Source organism: Leucopleurus acutus (assembly GCF_964270905.1).
Source record: "Leucopleurus acutus genome assembly, chromosome: 9".
Classification (NCBI taxonomy): domain Eukaryota; kingdom Metazoa; phylum Chordata; class Mammalia; order Artiodactyla; family Delphinidae; genus Leucopleurus; species Leucopleurus acutus.
In genome coordinates this window covers 94,184,268-94,200,905 of record NC_139144.1, presented here as the reverse complement: position 1 = coordinate 94,200,905, position 16,638 = coordinate 94,184,268, and the positions used below count along the sequence as shown (strand labels likewise).

General features: G+C 44.5%; 1 protein-coding gene across 2 annotated transcripts in view; it reads left to right on the top strand.

Annotated features, from left to right (window-relative positions):
- The window catches only part of KIAA1549, a gene marked incomplete at its 3' end in the record, with an annotated part of 146,176 nt that overhangs the window by 107,368 nt on the left and 22,170 nt on the right, over positions 1-16,638 (top strand). For both annotated transcript variants that reach the window (XM_082846118.1, XM_082846117.1), the window contains exons 15-17: positions 1,402-1,625; positions 2,556-2,709; positions 8,573-8,890. In XM_082846118.1, coding sequence (XP_082702244.1) covers positions 1,402-1,625; positions 2,556-2,709; positions 8,573-8,890 — 696 coding nt within the window. The remainder of the gene's footprint in view (positions 1-1,401; positions 1,626-2,555; positions 2,710-8,572; positions 8,891-16,638) is intronic.

The following is a 16,638-nucleotide window of genomic DNA, read 5'->3' as shown; positions in this document are numbered from 1 at the left end:
TCCTGTGTTGCATGTGCCTCACATGGCCATGAGTCAGCACCCTGGAGTGGGTTCTCCGTGTGGCCAAAAAAAGAAGAGAATAAGCTCACCAGGCCTCACAACTGGATAGCACTCATCGCCACTTTTTTCTTTTACGATCTTTAAAATGTATTTGATGCATGCATGTGGTATAGGAAACGTATATATTGATTATAAAGCATAAAGTGAAAACCCAACTTAAGAACAAGAGCATTATCAGTACTGTTGCACCTACCGGTAGGCTCCATACATCTCAGTGGAAATGTTTTCTTTTTAGGAGGTTCTGGTGCAGATTCCTAGCATGTCTTGGTCCTCCTGTGGGGCCCTCATATATTTTAAAGAACAGTTAGATCCTGATAGAGTAAGAGGGGCTTCCTGAATCATCTTGCTGGGAAGTTGTCAAGAATCTCATCCACCTGACCCTCCCTCAAGCAGTCGCAAGGAGCATGTGGCTCCTCGTCCACTGTGGCGTGGCCAGGAGCGTCCCACCTTGTCTTAGACGTTGCTCCTGCTCTCTCCTCCCAGTCGGATGCCTAGTTTGGTTTCCCTTTTTCCCTCTGTCTCCATCTCGCTTGCTGTTAAGTCCTCTGAAGCTGGGCTAAGGGCTTAGAAAACAAGGGGATGCACCTCCATGAAGGAAAGCATTCCCCGTCTGCTCTCCCTGATAGCTCAGCCGACCTGCCGCTCCCGGAGCTGTGGCCTCGTTCCCCCAGACCTGCGTCTGCATTCCTGCTTCTGGCCCTCAGGACCTTGGTGCCTTCCCTGCACACCCTCTGCCCACTTCCCTCCCTCCCCTGCTTCAGAACCAGCCGGCTCTTGGAGACCTAGTTCAGGCCCCTTGTAGCCAGCGAGGATGTGTTTCCATACGTGTCGATTTTCCACTTTGAGGAGGGGTGTCTCATGGCTGGGGGCTTGTTTTGGTAACACTAAACATCATTAGTAAATGGGTATTTTATTGTATAAAGCAAATATCTTCTTTCACTCTGTCTTAATTTAAAAATCTCTAAAGTAGTGATATTATTGGGTATGGAAAATATTTACTCTTTTCTTGGGTCGTATGACATATAGTTGTCACTGTCTCTCAGTATCTTCAAAGTTGCCACTGGCCTGTTTCCCGGGTTTGAGTTCTTTTGCCCTGTTTGGGGGCCGATACCACGGCTTCCTGCGTCCCACCCACCACGTGGAGTGTGGGGATACAGCTCCGGATGATGGAGGTTCCCCACGCCCCGTGTGGGTGTGCCTGTCCCTGTCACCCCTTCGGGGCCTCGTGGGCGCCTAGGACAGCCGGGGGCGGGGGGAGGAGAGTCGCAGGAAGGCCTCCCAGCTGCTTTCTCTGCGTGGTCCCAGAGACCGTCAGAACGTTCCGTCTGTCTCGTTTCCCAGATCCAGACAGCGCTGCGGCACAAGTCGGAGATCGAGCACCATCGGAACAAGATCCGGCTCCGCGCCAAGCGCCGCGGGCACTACGAGTTCCCGGTGCTGGACGAGCTGTCGTCGGGAGACACGCGGGAGCGGCACCGCGTGTACCGCAGGGCGCAGATGCAGATCGACAAGATCCTGGACCCCACGGCCAGCGTGCCCTCTGTGTTCATAGAGCCCAGGAAGAGGTGGGCCCCGAGCCGGGCCGGAGGCCCCTGCTGCAGGGCTACGATGGCTCGGCTGTGGAGGGGGCGGGGAGAAGTCTCTGCGAGCGACTCCAGGCTGGGTAGGCTGGGAGGCCGCCATCCCACCTGGAGGTCACCTGTGGTGAAGGCTGCATTCATTCCACCCCAGTGGCCCCGGAGCACCTCCCTGGGTTTTTCAGACTTCTGAAAAGGTGGCGCCGTCCTTCTCAGAGGGCTCCAGGGCTCCCTCTCCCTGCCTCTCGTCTTCAGCTCTCACCCCCAGCATCTCCACCTCCCGTGCTTGGTCACCAGTTCGGCCGGGCGCACAGCCGCTCTCAGAGTCTCGGTCTCTTGGTCTCCCAGGCCCTTGCCCCCTAATGCAGAGGCATGTTGTGTAAGATCAGCTCTCATTTGTGTCTTGCTCTGCTCACACCTGTGCTGGCTTGGGCTGCCTGCCGGGTGGACCCTGGACTCCTGTACCTAGCGGGGCACTGCCTTTCACCCAGCTGCTCCCCTCTCCGCCCAGCAGCACAGAGGAACTGCCGCCCCCTAGGCGGTGGCCTCATTGCCCCCCAGACATTCATCTGCATTCCTGTTTCTGGCCCTCCACACGGTCCTGCCTGCACCTCACACTCGCCCCACTTCCCTGCCCGTCCGCAGACCCTACTCATTTTTCAAGACCTAGATCAGGCCACAGGTAGCCAGCGGTGATATTATCCTCTGTTGTTCCGTGTGTTTAGTATAGTCTTTCCCGGTGGACTGTGAGCTTTCTTAGAGCAGAGACTGTGTCTTACACATTGTTTGCATCCTGTGGGGTGTTTACCACAGGGGCTAGCAGGTCCTAGGTACGCAGAAAATACTTGGCGTTTAGTTGATGAGCCCATGGCCGGAAGGTTATTTCCTATGAAGATAACCTCTCTTTTCTCCTGGCAGCTCCAGGATAAAACGTTCTCCTAAACCACGCCGGAAACATCAGGTCAATGGCTGCCCCGGAGATGCTGAGAAGGACAGACTTATCACCACAGACAGCGACGGCACTTACAAACGGCCCCCTGGTGTCCACAACTCTGCCTATATTGGTTGCCCGGTGCGTAATGTTGAGCCTTGCTTCCGGTCGCTCTTAGGGAGAGGAGAATGAGCAGTGACGGCTGCTGCCCTGGGTGATGCTGATGCCCAGTAGGGGATGCTCCAGGGCCAGCTAGGTTGTGAGGCGCGTAGGGTGGGGAAGGGGTGGGCACTTCCTTTGAAGAAGGACTCGAGTCATACAGACCAAGGGGCTGCTGGGGGAGCCCTCTGGAAACACACTCAGTGTTTTTACTTCCTATTAAGCAAACCCTGTCCTCTCAGGCTTCAGAATGGCAACTTCTCGAGGTTAATTGGAAAACAGAGAGAAGCGTCCAGAAAGTTTCTTTTTTCTTCCCTTCATCAGAGAGTTGTTTGGGTTTCATGGTGGTAGGAGGGACATTTAGGGTTTTGTCCCATCGTCTGTTCTTGGAGTGCTAAGAGGATATTACATTTGCTAATATATATATATATCTAGTTTTAAAGGAAGAAAGAGCTTAATGGAAATTAAGAAACAGGGAGTTAAACATTTTTTTCCAAAGGAAAGGGGCACAGAGTTGCTTGTAGTGTTAAAGCAGACATTGACAGCATTAAGACACATACAGACCCCACTGAGCAGGGAAGAAAGGGCCAGCCTCCCCAAGGGGCCGTGAGAAATACAGACACAAAGACACCCCAAGACAGAGCCGGAGCCCCACGTTCCCAGTGTGTCTGGCAGCACCGGGACACAAAGTGCACGTCTGTAGCCCTGTGCCAGGGTGATGCCCTTTCTCGTTGCACAAGACCACCTTTCTCCTTCTGGAGACAAAGCTACAGACCCATCCTTTTTAGAGAGAAATTAGCCAAACACATTCTTGGAGAAGGAGTTTGTGATGTACATGACCACTCAGTTAGAGCTTAGGTAACCAGTGATTTCTTATTTGAGTTTTATATTTTATCTCTCAAATTACACAGATAACTAACACTGAGAGGCACTGAACAGAATTACACATATGTGCCAAATACATACTGACATTGGGGCTAAATGTAATCGTCGTGATCATCTGAAAGAACCAGGGTTTTCCTTTGGAACTTGCTGTGTTTCTGGTGTCCTGAGACTGACCGTCCCTTCGTAACTGGCTCATGAGGATTGGTGTGATTCCCGTGGGTTGGAATGTCTACGAATTAGGCTGCTTTGCTCCCCAGCAGAATGAAGGAATCCTTTCTGAAGGCTGTGAATGAATTCCTCAGGTGGGGGAACCTCAGGCTGTTCTCACAGTAGATGGCGCTCCTGAGCCGCTGCCGTGTTTTTGGACAGGTGTTTGGGCGTCTGTGGTGTTTGGCTTGATCTGGGGAGGGCTGTTCCCTTGACTCCCCAGGATGGTCCCCTGGAGCTTTCGTTTTTGTTTCATCCGGGATCTCAGAGATCCTGTTGTGTGAAACCAATGAGCAGCAGAAGGGGGAGCATTTCTTCTTCCCTCTTAGCTTCCAGAGCCCCAGGGCTCCTTCTCTGAGACAAATCTGTAGGAGAGCCTTTGCGGTCCCGCACGTTCTTTTTTCAGTAGCCCTGAGTTCCATCATCCAGTGCCACTGAGTTTTGTGAGGAAATAACCTGTCCTCCCCTTGCCCTCTCAATGACCGTAAATCAGGCCTCTTTCATGGTGGCCCAGACTATCCTTCTTCTCCTTGCTTTTTTTCTTAGCAGAAAGCACAGAGGTTCCTCCCTCAGCTGGTGGGAAGAAGCCCTTCCCTGGAGAACACTAACTCAGTCAGCTGCTTCATCCCACATGGCTCCATTTTTCAAAGGTTCCCTAATAAGAAATTCTTCCTCAGATGGACTTTTTACTTTCTCTCCCTAAAAATTCTGAAACATATATTTTCTTTTTTTTAATACTTATATTGTATGATTTTTGTTTATTTTTTAATTTTATATTGGAGTATAGTTGATTTACAATATTGTGTTAGTTTCAGGTGTACAGCAAAGTGATTCAGTTATACATATACGTATATCTGTTGTTTTTTTTTTTTTGCGGTACGCGGGCCCCTCACCGCTGCGGCCTCTCCCGCTGCGGAGCGGAGCACAGACTCCAGACGCGCAGGCTCAGCGGCCATGGCTCACGGGCCCAGCCACACCGCGGCATGTGGGATCTTCCCGGACTGGGGCACGAACCCATGTCCCCTGCATCGGCAGGCGGACTCTCAACCACTGCGCCACCAGGGAAGCCCCATATATCTATTTTTTTTCAGATTTTTTTCCCACATAGGTTATTACAGAAGATGGAGTAGAGTTCCCTGTGCTGTACAGTAGGTCCTTGTTGTATATGTTAATCCCAACCTCCTAATTTATACCTCCCCCCACCTTTCCCCTTTGGTAACCATAAATTTGTTTTCTAAGTCTGTGAGTCCGATGAAACATATACCTTCACAGATAATGCCTTTTTGGGAACTCACCTTTTCTTAGGTAGTATTTCATCTTGAAGATTATACTAGACATACTTTTTTTTTTTTTTTTTTTTTTTTTTATGCGGTACGCGGGCCTCTCACTGTTGTGGCCTCTCCCGTTACGGAGCACAGGCTCCGGATGCGCAGGCTCAGCGGCGATGGCTCACGGGCCCAGCCGCTCTGCAGCATGTGGGATCTTCCCGGACTGGGGCACGAACCTGTGTCCCCCGCATCGGCAGGCGGACTCTCAACCACTGCGCCACCAGGGAAGCCCTAGACATACATGTTTTTGAACTGTCTTGAATTATATGCTTTCGCCTCAAAATATCTTCTTCTTGAGAGCTCTCTTCTCCTGAGGTGAAAGAAATATTTCTGGACTTCTTGTAACTAGGGCTACCATTATAATTCAAGCCTCAGCAAACATTGACCCTCAGGCAAATCCGGCCTGCTGTCTGCTTTTGTAAATAAAGTTTTATTGGAACACAGCCACACCCATCATTTTTGTGTTATCTGTGGCTGCTCTTGCTACAGTGGCAGAGTTGAGTAGCTGTATGGCTCACGAAGCCTAAACTATTTACTCTCAGGCCCCTTATGGAAGTTTGTCAATGCTGATATAATTTATTATCCAAGCCAGACACTTGTGAGGGTGAAAGGAGATGCTGTTAATTATCCTGGGACAACAAGCATGAACTGAGCTTGTCCTGGGCCAACCATGGTGCGTGATCACGCTCTTATAATACGAAGGATTGCAAAGAGGCACCAGAATACATCGTCTCTGATGACTAAAGGTAAAAAAGTTCTCATGTATTTCTGAGGAGTGATAGGTGAACATGTATCTGTGCAAAGGAAACAAGTTGAATATCAAAGTCATCAAACTTGGGGGCTTCCCTGGTGGCACAGTGGTTAAGAATCTGCCTGCCAACGCAGGGGACACAGGTTCGAGCCCTGGTCTGGGAAGATGCCACGTGTCATGGAGCAGCTAAGCCCGCACGCCACAACTTCTGAACCTGCGCTCTAGAGCCCGCGAGCCACAGCTACTGAAGCCCGTGCGCCTAGAGCCCGTGCTCCGCAATAAGAGAAGCCACCGCGATGAGAAACCTGCGCACCACAAGGAAGAGTAGCCCCTGCTCGCCGCAACTAGAGAAAGCCCGTGCGCAGCAATGAAGACCTGACGCGGCCAAAAATAAGTAAAATAAATTAAAACAAAGTCATCAAACTTGGATTCAAGAGAATGGAATTCAAATTCCAACTCAGGGATCCTGGGTAAATCTCAGCTTCTGAAGATCACAGTTATTCATTTCTTATTAAGTACCATCTACATGTGAAACACTGTGTTGGATGTTGGGACATAGGAAAATGAACAAGACCTCTTCTTGGCCTGCAGGTTGCTAATAGTCTAGCCTGCGAAGTGTGGAGGCAGCAAGGAGACCAGAGAACAGGAAGCTCTGACATCACGGCTCTGTAGTTCTTTGCCTTCTTGGCAGGATTCATGGGATCAGTGAGATTCCAAGGGGACCTCACTTCACACCTTCACAACATGTCTCTCTTGCTGTAAAAGTTAAACCCTCTTTAAAGTTATGACTACTGAGGGTGAGACTGGCAGTGGCTATAGCTCTTAAGGACTCTCTTCAAGTGTATGTAGGGTTTGTCCCCCACCTTGGAATCTCGGTTTAGGCTGTGGCCACACCGCTGTCTTCCCTGCAGTGCGGTTACCCAGTCAGCTCCTGGAACCACCGTCAGGAACATCGCTTCTGGCTTCGGAGAGACCCTCTTACTTACCAGTAGGATGTTTTTACAGACATGCTTATCCTCTTCTCCATGAAGTGTTAGGGTGGGGGCTTTCTACTGACTACATTCTTCCCCATCTGCTCCTCGAGAAAACCGAGAACGGAAGAAGGGCATGAGTGTGGGCCGTTTTTTGCACCTTGTAAGGAGAGGAACAGAGTCTTGCCAATGCTACGTCATAAACCAGAGACCTTTGGGGCCCCGAATCCTTACCTTGATGACTAAGTCATTTAGTAGAACTTTACTGGGATTGTGTTTCGGAGAAACAGTCTCACAGGACTAAATGTGTATTGTACCTTGGAGTGAGACCGTCCACTCGCTGTTGTGAAGGGCAGAGCACCTGCCCATCTCAGGGGGGCAGTCTCTACCTAATGGCACTTGTTTCTGTCGAGGGTGAGGGCCCAGTGATGCCAGGGCTTCCAGGTCTGCCAAGAGAATCCAGAACTCTGAGTTTTAGTAGGAAATTTTCAGATTTTTAAAATATAGCCCATCTATTTTTTAAAGACTGGTGTGGGCTAAGCAAAACAGGTCTGTGAGCTTTTGGTGGGTTTGCCAGTACGTTATCTGGTTTTCTTTCTGTTTGGAGTTAAGCAGCTGCTGCTGTTAAGTGTTTGACACTGGTGTGAATAATAATGGATCATTGCTGGACAGACCATAGTCATTACGAAGCATTTTAGGCAGTTGGCTAAGAGGAAGGACGTGTCTCTGCAAGAGAGATTTTCTTTGTAAGAGACTCACTGATCCAAAGCGATATGGGAATGCCTTCCTTTGGCCCTCATGTAGAGTGATTCAACGAGGGGTCACCAGCCCCTCGAGCAGAACCTCTTCTCTTTTCAGTGTGTCAGTTGTAGTCATTGTGATGTTTGGGCTTCTGGGGCCACTGAGACCAGGAAGGCCTCTTCTTCCATTGGTTCCTTGTTTTGTTTCTTACAGTTTACCGAGTATATATTATGACAACATTTGGCTCAGAAGGTAGTATCAGGAAATAAGATTTTTAAAAAATCTTAATTGTTACTTATGTCCCTGCCTCTTTGACAGTGGGTATAGAATATAATTTAAACTTTTCTTGTTGACTCATGTTATCCAGGGATACCACTATTTAAAAGAAGTTAGTTTCTGAGCAAATAATTGACACTATTTACTGTTTGTAAAGAGTTGTCGTAATAGGTATTAAAATGGTTTATACACACGTAGTTGTAACATCGTGGTGCCTTTGGACTCTTCTGCGGGTGTATAGGGCGAATACGCCTATACAACAATAGGTGTATTCTTCCTATTTTTAATAGTCAATAGATTGCTTTAGTTTTGGGTTTCTGTATCTAGGGAAAGTCAACTAGGTATTTTAATATATAGACTCTGACACATCATTTTTGGTTGCTAGGGGCTTTCAGGAAAACATGTGCACTTCCAGGTACTGAGATACATTTCAGGGAGTTGATTGAGTTTTGCTGGACAAATGACTGTGGAATAATTTTACTTTTTTATTTCTTCTGATTCAAACTTTTTGCCTCCATGAAAGGTAATGCACATTCCTCAGCTGTGATTTGAAAAATTCTTATGGTAAACCCATGCCTCAATGTCAGTGAAAATTGTTAAATTCTTTTTTAGTCCTAGAGTTTTGTTTTCGGGTCTCCACAGAAGCTCGTGTCTGATTCTTCACTTTGCTGTTTCCCCCACTGTAGTCTGATCCCGACCTCCCAGCAGATGTGCAGACGCCGTCTTCAGCTGAGCTGGGGAGGTATCCGGGCCTGCCCTTCCCGGCCTCCCAGTACATCCCGCCCCAGCCGTCCATCGAGGAGGCGCGGCAGACCATGCACTCCCTCCTGGATGACGCTTTTGCCCTCGTGGCCCCCAGCAGCCAGCCCCCTAACACTGCAGCTGCAGGCCCTGGGGTCCCAGCCGGCCTGCCTGTGAACAGCACCCCTTCCCGGGAAGAGAGACGAGCCACCCAGTGGGGGTCCTTCTACAGCCCAGCTCAGACGGCCAACAACCCATGCAGTGTAAGTGTGGACCTTCTAGAATTCTCTTATGGGCAAGATGTCGGAGCTTTGTTGCCTGACTGCCTCGTTTTCAGGATCCCTGCAATACTCTTGTTGGATTTGATTGGAATTAAAGCTTGGATAATGAGTCTTAGTTTTTATTATCTTCTAGGTTAATACTCAGTGTTGAAAGCATTCTTTTGTGCAACTCAGGTGTTTTGTGGAGGTATCTTCCTGAGTTCCCTTTGTTATCATGAAATATAGGTGGAGTATGTGTCAAAATATATTCTCATTGATGTCTCCATAAGAGGTACAGTTAAGAATGTACTAGAATCATTAAGTTTTTTTGTGTAGGCCACCTGGGACTGAAGAGGTGAGGTGAGGGTCTGGGTGTAGGCAGCTAGTCCACAAGTAGCCAAGCACAGTTATTTTCAAATACCAGCTTTCCATCTTGGGAGTTGACATTTCAGTGTTTCATCTGTCTTTGTGATCCTTTATTTTTTTCATATTCAGTCAGACCTTTCAAATGTACCTTCTCAAGTCACGGAGAAGAAGTAGAACTCGAGGATGTAGCATTAAATATTATTTTTTGCTAATTTCAGATTAAACGATCAGACTGAAACATTTGACTCTGGAAAGATGTTAATAGGTTACAATTTAAATTTCTTCTTCAAGGAGTGTTTATACAGGGTTCCTCTAATTTTGTTAATCATATTAAGGTTAAATTGGGTGGTAATAAACATATGTTAAAAGAATTTTCATCTCTGAAATTGGTATGAATTTTGAAAGTATGCTCTTCTCAATAGATTGTTTCCTTCAAGACATGGTGGGCCTGAGGTACAGATAACGGCTACCACGCAGGGGAAAAATATTCAATCTAGTCATTGTTGTTTTAAATATAAAAATATAGATAGTTTCAACAATAACTATTAAACTACTTCATAATTACAGTTGGTATATAATTGTAACTGGTAGTTTATAATCTTTAAGGAAATGGATGATACAGAACAAAACTCGGTGATAAAATGAATTTGACTATAGCTGCTGTCTAAGCTTCTCTCATTTGTTTATTCATTCAAATATATCTATGGAGCACCTGCCATGTTCTGGGTGCTCGGGATACAGAGGTGCATGATGCATAACTCCAGCTCTTACGTCCCAGTGCGGGTATGTGGACAGTTGAAGCAGTAACTTAGTACAGCACGGTGTGGCAGGTGTCATGGCAAGAGGAAAGTATGTGGGGGGAGCCCTTGACTGAAAGTGCTTGGGAAGGATTTTATAGACAAAACGAAATCTAAGTGGAAGTCTGAGGGTCATTAGTGGTTAGCAATTAAAGAAGAATATTTCAGGTAGTAGGGAAGCTATCAGAGACACAGAAGTGAAAGTGTCTGGTACAGACTCCCTCTTCTGGACAAGATGGAGGAAAGGATCTAGATTTACCTTCTCTCCAGAAACAACTAAAGTAACTGAACAAAACATATGGGTTTTCACAACATTGGACGTTAGAGATGAGTAGAGCCCTACAGTCACCCCAACTGTCTTGAGAGAGTTTCTAGTCTTGAGAGAGTTTCTAGCTACGGTGCAGGGCGGAAGACCCCAGGCAGAGCTCAGTGGTCTCCCTGAGTTGAGAAAACAGAGTTGAGAGTCTGGGGAGGAAAAGGCAGCTAGAGTTCACAATAGACAGTGCAGGAAAGCAGAGAGATGCACAGAGAGAGAATTCCAGAGAGCTGCATGGAATCTTCACTTGAGTACTGACCAGTTTTAAGTACAGAACTACTCCCAAAAGATTAGCGGGAACAATCCTCAGAGCTCACATAAGCGTGGGAATATGTTCCTGCTGTGGACTGAATTGTTTTCCCCCCAAGTTTGTATGTTGAAGCCTAAACCCCCATGCGAATATATTGGAGATAGAGTCCTGAAGGAGGAAATTAAGGTTAAATGAGGTCATAAGGTTGGAACCTTGATCTGATAGAACTGATACCCTTAGAAGAAGCGAAAGAGACGCCAGAGCTCTCTCTCCACCATATGAGAACACAAGAAGGCAGCTGTCCACAAACCAGGAATAGAACTCTCACCAACAACTGAACCCTGCTGGAAACTTGATTGTGGATTTTCCAGCCTCCAGAACTGTGAAAAAGTAAATTTCTGTTGTTTAAGCCACCCAATCTGTGATATTTTGTTATAGCAGCCTGAGATGACTAATACAGTTTCTTTTGTACCAGTGTGAAAGACCTCATAATTCATGGAGCCTCGATTAGAGTACTCAGAGCTGCTCTCATTCTACCTAACACAGAAAAAAAGTAAGACCTGAACCTGAACAAAGCTCAAGAATATTTATAAAGAAAACCAAAACTATACAGTATCCAGCAAGGTCAACTTAATACTCAAAATCTGGCATCCAATCAAACTAACCAGACCAGCAGAGAAGCAAGAAAATGGCATAGATGGTAGCATTAGTAGACAGAGATATTAAAAGAATTATAATGGAGTTTTGTATGTTCAAGAAACTAGAGGAAAGAGTGAACATATTAATTAGAAGCATTGAAAATATTAAAGGATACAAATCAAATTTTGAAATGAAAACTATAATGTTTGAGATGAAAAATATGTACTGGATGGGGTAAATGGCAGATTAGATTTGCAGAAGAAAAGATTAGTAAGCCTGAATGCATAGTAATAAAGACTATACAACATGAAACAAAGAGAGTAAATATTAGACTAAAAGATGAATAGCTCATTAGTGAGCTGTGGGACAACTTTAAGTAGACTAATATACATGTAATTGGAGTTCTTGAAGGAGCAGAGAGGGTGTCAGAAAAAAATAAAGGAATAATTTTTTCTGAATTTGATTGAAACTGTAAATCTGCAGATCCACAAATTTGATGAACCATATGCACAAGATATATGAGGAAAACTATACCAAAAATATGATGAAATTGCTTAAAATAAGTGATAAAGATCTTTAAATTATCCAGAGAAAAAGGGCAGATAACATACAGTGGAACAAAAGTAAGGATGACAGCAGAATTCTCATTGTCCAGAAAACAGTGGAACAAATATTTAAAGAACTGAAAGAAAAAACGGTCAACCTAGAATTCTATATCCAGTGAAGACCTCTTTTAAAAACTAAGGTGAAATAAAACCTTTTTCAGACACACAAAAGCTGAAAGAATGCATCACTGGCAGACCTGCTTTACAAGCAATGTTACAGAAAGTCCTTTAGGCAGAAGTAAAATGATACCAGATAAAGATCTGGACCTTCATAAATGAATGAAAAGCACTAGAAATGTAAATATGTGGGTAATTATAGGAAACTTTTTTCTTCATTATTTAAATCTTTTAAAAAGGTAATTGACTGTTTAAAGCAAAGTAGTAACAAAGTATTGTGGGGTAGAAGTAAAATGTCTGAAAACTATAGCACCCAGACCAGATGGGGAGAAGTAGAAGGGGACTGTTTTAATGTTCTTACACCATGCGCAAAGTGGAATAATAGCACTTGAAGGTAGACTGTGATAGGTGAAAAATATATAACATATACCCTAAAGCAACCACTAAAAAAAAAATAATTGTAGCTAATAAGCCAACAAAGGAGTAAAATGAAATAATAAAAAGGTAGTCCAAAAGAAGGTGGAAAAAGAGGAAAAGGGGAACAAGGAGCAGATGGGACAAATAGAAAGCAGGTACCAAGATGGTAGATTTAAATCCAGACCTGTCGGTAATCATATTAAATATGAACAGTTTAATATCTCCATTAAAGGGCAGAGATTGTCAGATTGGATAAAAAGCAAGATCCACTTATCCGCTGCTTACAAGACACCCACGTTAAATATAAAGGCACGAGTAGGTTAAAAGTATGAGGAAGGATATACCATTGCTAACGCTCATCACAAAACCTGGAGTGGCTATACTAATATTAGCCAAAATAGTTCTCAGAGTAAAGAATATTAACAAGGATAAAGAGGATTATTTCATAATAATAAAGTGGCCAGTTCATCAAGAAGTCATAAAAATCTTCGAAGAGACAACCCTCAGAATGGGAGAAAATATTTGCAACTGACAAAGGATTAATCTCCAAAATATACAAGCAGCTCATGCAGCTCAATATCAAAAAAACAACCCAATCCAAAAATGGGTGGAAGACCTAAATAGACATTTCTCCAAAGAAGATATACAGATTGCTAACAGACACATGAAAGAATGCTCAACATCACTAATCATTAGAGAAATGCAAATCAAAACTACAGTGAGGTATCACCTCACAGCAGTCAGAATGGCCATCATCAAGAAATCTACAAACAGTAAATGCTGGAGAGGGTGTGGAGAAAAGGGAACCTTTTTGCACTGTTGGTGGGAATGTAAATTGTTACAGTCACTATGGAGAACAGTATGGAAGTTCCTTAAAAACTAAAAAGAGAACTACCATATGACCTAGCAATCCCACTACTGGGCATATACGCTGAGAAAACCATAATTCAAAAAGAGACATGTACCACAATGTTCATTGCAGCACTGTTTACAATAGCCAGGACATGGAAGCAACCTAAGTGTCCATCGACAGATGAATGGATAAAGAAGATGTGGCACATATATACAATGGAATATTACTCAGCCATAAAAAGAAACAAAATTGAGTTATTTGTAGTGAGGTGGATGGACCTAGAGTCTGTCGTACAGAGTGAAGTAAGTCAGAAAGAGAAAACCAAATACTGTATGCTAACACACACACACACACACACACATATATATATATATATATAATCTAAAAAAAAAAAAAGGTTATGATGAACCTAGGGGCAGGGCAGGAATAAAGATGCAGACGTAGAGAATGGACTTGAGGACATGGGGAGGGGGAAGCGTAAGCTGGGACGAAGTAAGAGAGTAACTTTGACATATATACACTACTAAATGTAAAAGTGATAGCTAGTGGAAAGCAGCCGCATAGCATATGGAGGTCAGCTTCGTGCTTTGTGACCACCTAGAGGGGTGGGATAGGGAGGGTGGGAGGGAGACGCAAGAGGGAGGGGATATGGGGATATATGTGTACATATAGCTGATTCACTTTGTTATACAGCAGAAACTAACACAACATTGTAAAGTAATTATACTCCAATAAAGATGTTTTTTAAAAAGGTGTAAATAAAAAGAATTTTAGAATAAATGGATCTTTTTACACAAAACAAAAAAGTCATAAAAATCTTAAATGTTTATGTGCCTAGTAATAGAGCTTCAAAATACGTGAAGCAAAAACTGACAGAACTGCATGCATGTATAAACAAATCTACAATTCTGGTCAGAGATTTCAACACTCCTCTTTCAGTAATTGATAGCAGGGATGCAGTCAACCCTTGAAATTAGTTCTGGGGAGCTAATGGGAAGTGGGAAGTAAAAGTGGTGAGATGTGAAGGAGGAGAGGGAAAGGAAGAAGCGGAGAGGTTAGGAGCCTAGACCTCATCCTGAGGGCAGTGCCTGGATCCTGAAGGGTTTTGAGCAGGCTAGAGACATCATTAGGTGTGCCTTTTGGAAAGATTGCTCTCATTTTACACTGGAGAGTGGTTTGTCACAGTGCAAGAGAGGAAGAGTCAACATGGCTTCAGCATGTTTAATTGCTGATGGCACTGAGCCAGTGTAGGAGGAGAGCTTGCTGATACAGGAAAGGGGATCCAGAGTACTGGTGGAGGAATTATCTTCAGAAATGAAGGGATATATTTCTTCCAGTTTAATGGGAGGGAGAAAGAATTGGGTGCAAGTACAATCCGGTTTGTAGTTGGGTGGCAGTACATTGCAGGACCACCCATCTCATGGTTTCTATTCTCATAGTAGAGAAAGCAGAGTCATATGTTGAGAATGAGACAAGTGTGGCAAGGCAAGGCAAGAGGGTTGAGGGAGAGTAGAAACTTGAAATACTTATTGTGGAGAATGAGAGAAAACAGATTAGGGATGGAGTAATTACTTAGCATTGAGGCCGCTGTTCAGACTGACGATCGTGAAGTTATAGTGGCACAAATTAAAGTTCTGTAGTTTTGTTTATCAGCATTCAGATACCCAGGTGTAGACAAGGAGAAACAGGCAGTTGGACTGATCTGGAGCTGGGGTTTTACCAGGCATATGTGATGAAAGGACAACTGGGAAGAGATGTTGTGCAGATCAGAGGGTGCATTTGAAGCGATGATAGACGATACACTGAAAGGGAAAGTAGTGGGCAGTTAAACATGCTGGAGCTTTGTAGATTCTTCCTCTCAAATCTACCCGCTGCATTACACTGGTCGGAGCCATCATCATCTCTCACCAAGATTATTGGAAGGTTTCCTAGTCATCTCCCTGCCTGTGGTCTTGAAAGTAGGATGTCAGGGTGGTGGCTGACAAGTGAAATGCTGTTTATTGGTGTTGAGCAGACTGAGAAGCTGAGAGGCTAACACAGTAGATGCATCCTGTGGGTGACAGGAGGACTTGGAGTGAAGAGGGAGACCTTCCAGGAGCCTTTTTGCTTAGTCGCGTTTTTCCAAAAGGAGAGCTCTCATCTCACTTCCCGACCTGAACTTGTTTGCTGCTGGCATCTCCGTGTTGCTTCTCTTTGCTCCTTGGATTGTTCAGCGCAGAAATTTGTGGCCATCTTAATCTCTCCCTTTCTGATAGAAGATGTATATGTCATAGCCTCTAGGAAGCGTAAATAGTTCTTGGCATTCAACCACTTTTTCTGAATCATTTTCCGCCCTTAATAACCAACGTCCATTTTATCTTTGGATTCAGTTCTTTCATTCACTTCAGGGAAACTTTCTTTTATTTTATTTCTGAATTAGTTGTCTTACTCTGTTCTACTTATTGGAGTTGAAGGTACCAATTATTTTTATGTTGGCTCATCTTGGTCTCTTTTCTGTATCTATCATTTATCTCTAGTTGCTTTAGCTACTTTGTTCTTTTTTCTCTGCCTTCAGTTATGGTTATCGTGGGCCTTTTCTCTGTGGCATTGATTTGCTTTTAAACCGCATCTATTCTTTTCCCCATTAGTTGATTTCTTAAAGTCATACTGGCATTATTTTGGTCCTCACATTATTTCCATAGTTCTGTGGTCTCCCATTGTGTTGTTTTATTACCACATCTTTGAAGTTAGAAAGAGGAATGGCTATTCTTATTAAGTTAGGGGCCACACTGTGCTGCCAGGATCTTTCTTTCCCCCCTTGGCCACTGCTTTTCTCGGTTTAGGGCATATTTTACCCACTTATTTACTTGCTTGGTTTCTGCTGATCGAGTGGAGCAGTACTTTTGACAGATCTGTATTACTATTTTTATTCTTTCCTCATTGTTCATGCGTGTTGCAGATTAACGATTCCGTGATAATGCCTTACGCCTCCATCTTAACCAACAACGCAGACCCATGGCAAGATTTTTATAAATACTCTTATCGAGTGGTTTGGATGTGAACTTTTGATGTTAACCTTCATATTTTGATGGGAGTGGTAGCAACTTAATCTAGTGGAAAATCAGAATCATTGGTTGTATTTGGGCATCTCTAATGTAACTTCACCGTGTTTATAAATTGGTTGTAAAGTTACTGTTTGTTGGCAGGAGGAACCTGATCACCGTTTATTTGCTCCTGCTGACTGTGGTGAAAAACCACAGGAATGTGGATTTCAGGGTGCCTTCAGTTACCCCATGAACCTTTATTTACCATCTGATGACATTTTTAATTCTTTTCTTGCCAGCGTAAAGATGTTAGTTATACATTGGTGAGTCAGGCCACTTAATAGGTGGTATTTCTGCTTTCCTGAGTA